General features: G+C 36.9%; 1 protein-coding gene across 3 annotated transcripts in view; it reads right to left on the bottom strand.

The window, feature by feature from the left end:
• Positions 1–574: 574 nt before the first annotated feature.
• Positions 575–6000, bottom strand: part of NF1 (neurofibromin 1) — a 309766-nt gene continuing 304340 nt past the window's right edge. For all 3 annotated transcript variants that reach the window (XM_064367666.1, XM_064367667.1, XM_064367665.1), the window contains one exon: positions 575–4258. In XM_064367666.1, the coding sequence (XP_064223736.1) occupies positions 4116–4258 (143 nt within the window). In that variant the 3' untranslated portion in view covers positions 575–4115. The remainder of the gene's footprint in view (positions 4259–6000) is intronic.

Raw genomic sequence — 6000 nt, 5'->3', positions numbered from 1 at the left:
TCAGACCTGCAGGTATCTGTCACATGGTCTTTTTTAGTCCTTTGTTGAACGTCAGACACGATTACCCTTCTGATAGCTCTGTCCTGCCAACTGGGTCTGGGCTGGGTTCTTTCTCCATTGATCAGGGGAGGTACCCCACATAATCAATTAAGTGAAATAGTAACATGGGGCAGCTGAGCCAGGGGAGGTGGTTTACATTGTGTACATGTGTAGCGTCACAGAAGCTTCAATAGTAGGAAAGCTGAAAAGTTGGAGAGAACTACCCTCTGACTGGTCAATCTTGGGATGCCCTGACATTTCTGACTGGCTTCATTTTAACAGAAGCCAGCTTATCCCAGAGAATAGACTCACCTGAGGTTGGCAGGCCCTAAAAAAGCATTTCACCAAAATATTTCACTTTTAGTGTGGCGAAGTTCTGGAAATGGAAAGATCTTTCCCATGGGGAGTCGGAAAGCCAAAAACATCCTTAAAGAAAATGGCCTTAATGTTTCAAAAGAACTGAGAAGACTCGGGGGAAGTGAGAAAACAGAGGTGGATACATGTGAAGAAATTAAATAACTCCTCATACCTTAGAGCAGATTGAATTTACATTTTACTTAAAAAAAGGGGGGTGGGGAGTACATACACAAAGAGGAAAATGGGGTGAGGAACAATAAAGATCTGAAATGGATGTCTATGATTTTCTCCTACAATGATCGATTTTGTTTGCTGGGCAGTATTTTTCCTGTTGGCATACAACTGCTTATAGTATTAACAAGGTTGGAGACAAAGGAACTGCCAAAGTTTAGGCCCGATGGAAAGGAGAGTAAGTTATCATATACAATGTAAGTTTACAATACACAGCATTTTCTTTAAATGATGTAACGCAGTCGCAAGAAGAAGTTAACAATACTAACACGAGAATAATCAAATTTTTGTTGTTATCCATGTGCAGCAACTAACTGCTTTACAAAAAAGCAAAATAATACAATATATCATCACATGTATTTACAGTGTAGTAAATATACTTTTCTGTCAAATTTTACACAAACTATTTACAGGTGAATATACTGCATTAAAAAAAAAATTGTGTGGCTGACACTAAGAATGAATTTTTGTCTAAATTCATTGCATAACATTGAGTACGACATGCCTCATTATGCCTGGGAGTCAGGGAGGATGTAGAAACAAAACCAAAAAACAAAAAGCCCAAACAAACTGAAAACTCCTAAAACCTACAAACTTGGGAGTGTTGCTGGCTGACACTCTGTCTCCCCGACTAGGACACAGGATAGAAGCTGACTGTTCAGGATGTGTCCTGGGCACCTGGCTCAGTCAGGGACAGGTGTTGAGTTAACGGAAGACAGAGCTCTAGCCACTTTGTCCCAAAGCTAGTGAACTGCATCTCCATCTCGGCAACTAAGGGTGTGCCCCTTGGATGGGAGTAATGGCATAACAGGTAGATTATGCAGGACAAAAACATGACTGAGTTCCCGTTTCCCTCTTTAAAAGTCAGGGGAAACAACAACAAACTGAAGATGAATTACTTATAATATTCTTAACAGAACTTATGTCAATTACACAAAAATGGGCAACTTGCTCTAAACTTCAGAATTTCATTTATAGATTATAAAGTATGAAGACTAAAAAAGTGTTGCATTTCTCAGGGAACACATAGTGGTGAGAGGTTTATCTCATGTACATTTTAGTTACTTGGAAAGCTAGATTTTCCTCAAAAGTCTTTAAACAAGGTAAATTTTAAACCTTAGTAAGTTTTCAAATTCCTAGGATGTACTAGTCAAAAGTATTTTTGCAGTTCAAAGGCAGCTCAATTTTGATTTGTGCAACGCTGATCATTTCAGGAGGAATGAAATACTATACCTTGGTAAACTTGTTTATGCAAAGATCAATATTTTTAACAGTAAACCTCTGGAAGTTTCTCTATTTTGATGGGAAGAGCAAAATAGCATTAACACCCACCATTATATGCACCAAACCAACAACAAGAAAAAAGAAAAATATTGAACTAAAGTTATTAAAGGCTTACATTGCCTGCTACTCCACGGCCTAGAAACTTGAAACTTACCCCACAAACACTGGGTTGTGGGAGAGCCAAGACCACAGTGGCAGCTTGGCATCCTTGGCACTGGGTTACTGATCTATTTCTAAACTCAGTTCTAATTTTAGCTTCTTTATAGTCTTAGTTGCTCTGTTATTATAAACATTTTCTTCTAATGCAGCCTCTACAATAGTCAAAAGCAAAAGTTTAGTAAATTGCACCTGTCTTCAATATTTCCAACAATTCTATGTTAAAGTCACTAATAATACTAAGGTTTTCTTTCCTTTTATTTTGGCAAATAATTCTTACTTTTCCCAGGACTGTAAACAAATTAAAAAAATTAAATTCTTGTTATTTCTGAGTATCAAAAACAATTTTATTTACATTAACATATTACATTGTTACTGTGTGGATAAATGTGAAATGTGTTATATTATTAAAATCAGAACACTTAAATGTACCATTATTTATTGAATTAGCTGTGGAATTTAATTTACTGAAATTCTCTAATGAAGAGCACTACAGGAAACTCCCCTCTCCTCTAGGTTTCTTTTTTCCCCTCCCAAAGCCATTATATCTTAACATACAAAGGGAACCTGGGAGTAGAGGGATTAATATCTTTTTGTAATAAATATGGTTTAGTTCTATATTGGAACATCCAGATACCAATATGCTCACTGAAGTCAAATTATTTTGTACACTGCAGGTACCACAAAGAAATTGGATCTGCATTACTATGAAAATTCCAATGCCATAATAATCCATACCACCAGTATAGCAGCAACTCTAATGGCCCCCCTATTGTCATACTAATGCAGGCTGACCAGTCTTTTCACAGTGATTAAATGCAATTCTAGCATTGTTTTCTTAAGAGGTTTCTGATTTTTTGGAGGGGAGGAGGAAAATTAAAAGACATTCAAAATACATCTTATCAAAGAAATTTATGATAATATACACCATACTCTATTCTTGGAAATTATTTAACAAAATAAAAATATCAGCTACCCTAAATGTCACGTACCATTCCATTTTGCTATGGAGCTAATGAAAACATCTATGAAAATTACTTTCTGGGAACAATTTTCAATACTTTGTTCACTGATTACCCTGCTCAGAATTATTTAGGAAAGAAGAGGAAGAGGGAAAACATATACATATATATATATATATACACACATACACACACACACATATATATGTATATATATATGTATATATAATTACTATACTTAGTATAGTTTTGGTTTACAAAAAGCAAAACACACAAAAAATCACCTTTAGCAAAATTAAAAATTAAAAGATAATCAACTGGAGAAACAAATAAGCTAGTTTGGATGACTGAGTTTGGATAAGGACTTAGAAGCCATAGTTTTAATTCAGTAATGTTAAGATATATGTGGTCATACTTATTTTCCTGTAATTATTGCTAATACTCAAGTGTTAGTATTTCTTAAGAATCCACTATAAAATATGAAATTTCCCTCCCCCCACCCCAAGTACCTTGTCTGTGGCTTTATGGTATCAAGTCACTGAGGCTTGACCTCTATGGTTGGTTCGGTTTTGTAAGGTTAGAAAAAAGGCCACAGCTAAAAGATTAAACATACTGGGGTTATAATATTATTTCTCTCATAAACTTCTATCTTGAAAAGTGTATTAAATAGGACTAACACTTTACTCTGTAGGATGAAGAAGGGAAAACCACAGAAGGCAGAGCTCTGTGCAAATGGCTTTCATCACTGGCCAGCAGTAGCAGTATTCAAGAATTCATCCTCTCTTACAACTGAGATGTTCTCAGTTAAAAGTTTACTGACCTCCCACTTTCTTTGCAGTTGTTCTGAACACTTACATATACCGGATACACGCCAAAAGTAGAAGAAAAAAAAGTTAAAGAAAAGGCAGCATTAAATTTAGGCAATGCTTCCAAGAGTTGATCATCTGGCAACATGGCAAACCGGATGGGTTCATTATAAAACAGGAAGTGCAGCATTACAACATGGGGGGATGGGGCAAGGACAGGGAAGGGGTCACTAGTGAAGAGCCCATGTTAAGTTGATTTAAAAATGAAAGCAAGCAAGCTTCACACGATCTTCTTAATGCTATTACGTTTGAAACTGCCAGCACTTCTTTGCTTCTGCACTTGGCTTGCGGATCCGTGGCGAGTTCGTCCACTGTTACAATGGCCAGTGGTAGGGGAGAGTTCAACGTTCTCCTTGTCGATTCCTGGAGAAAAACAGAACAGTTACTTCTTCTCTTCCTTCTGGGACTGAATTTCATTACAGATATGTGTCGCTTAACAATGGGGATACATTCTAGGAAACAACTGTCATTAGGCAATTTTGTCTGTGCAAATATCGTGGAGTGTACTTACATGAACTTGGATGGCATAGCCAACTACACACCAAGGCTATATGGTATAGCCTATTTCTCCCAGGCTACAAACCTGTCCAGCAGGTTACCATACTGTGTACTGTATGCAGTTGTAACACAATGGTATTTGTATATCTAAACATAGAAAATGTACAGCAAAAATCTAGTATTATAATCTTACAGGACCACTGCCTATATGTATATGTGGTCTGTTGTTGACTGCAATGTTGTTATTCGGCATGTGACTATATTTGTGATGAGATACAACCTGGCAAATTGCTTATGCACATTTCAGTTTAACAGTCAATTGCTAGATTGTTTATTAAGGTAATGTCACATGGAAAACCACATTTTGTTAGGCAAAATTTGCTGTCATAGCAGAAAATAGCACAGGAAAAATGAAAAGAGAAGTTGCAAGGAAAAGCTAGAGGCAGGCAGGCTTGAACTAAATGAAAGGCTAGCAGCCACCAGGGAAGACTAGGTTTCCACCCTCCAAATCATACCAGAAACTTCCAGCAGAGGTCAGCTTCTAGCCTCATTCATATCCTTATTCACGTTTATAAACAGAATATACTCTCCAGCAGCAGAAAGTATTGATCTTTCCAGCAAATTTGTCATTTCAAAGAAAACTCAGATGCTTTTTATTTTTTAATTACAGTGCCTGTCCCAAAGAAACTGTTTACTGAGAAAATAATATATCACACAAAGGTCATACTGTACAATCTTTGCTTCTTTTCAACTAGGGCAAGTCATTTCACATTCTGCAACCTTCAACAGATGCTATTTATTTCTCTCGAGGAGGAGATTAAACCTCCAAAAGCTAGGCCTAACAATGATTATTAATTAATTAATTTATTTATTTATTTAGAGACTGTCGCCCAGGCTGGAGTCAGTGGTGTGATCACAGCTCACTACAACCTTGAACTTCTGGGCTCAAGCCATCCTCTTGCCTCAGCCTTCCAAATAGCTAGGACTACAGATGCATGCGCCACCATGTCCAGCTAATTTTAAAATTTGTCTAGCAATTGGGTCTCACTATGTTACCCAGGCTTGAGCCACTGCACCCCACCCCAATGAATTTTATAAATAATCTAAGCAGTAACTTCAGAAAATTAACCAGAAACTAAAATTAGATTTTTTTTTAAACTTATCACATTAGGGAAGATTACAAATTGGGTAATAAGATGGTGGTTACCCTTGCGGAAGTATTGACTTAAGGGGACTTGAGGATGGCTTCTTGGGGTGCTGGTAACGTTCTGCTTCTTGATGTAGATAATGGATTTTCAAGCGTGTTTACTTCTTAAAAGTTCATTAAGCTGTAAACTTACAATTTGTGTACTTTTCTGTTACACATCAATACAATTTACTTCCAACATTAGACTGATTAAACCTACTTCTGGCATAACTTTTGGTGGGAGAGCAAATAGCTGCAGAGTTTTAGTAGTTTGCATCAAAATGTACATTACTGATTGATCTTTACTGATATAGAAAGATGACCACCATTTTTGGAGTAGGAAAAAAACACCCACGCACTGGGGGGCTGGGGGTAGGGCTGGGTAAACATTTGCCAAAATATTTTATCTCTGTCAGAAGCC

Source organism: Aotus nancymaae, unplaced genomic scaffold (genome assembly GCF_030222135.1).
Source record: "Aotus nancymaae isolate 86718 unplaced genomic scaffold, 86718_ANA_hifiasm-v0.15.2.pri h1tg000072l, whole genome shotgun sequence".
Lineage (NCBI taxonomy): Eukaryota > Metazoa > Chordata > Mammalia > Primates > Aotidae > Aotus > Aotus nancymaae.
Note: the sequence above shows the minus strand (reverse complement) of the source record. Positions and strands in the feature narration are given on the sequence as shown.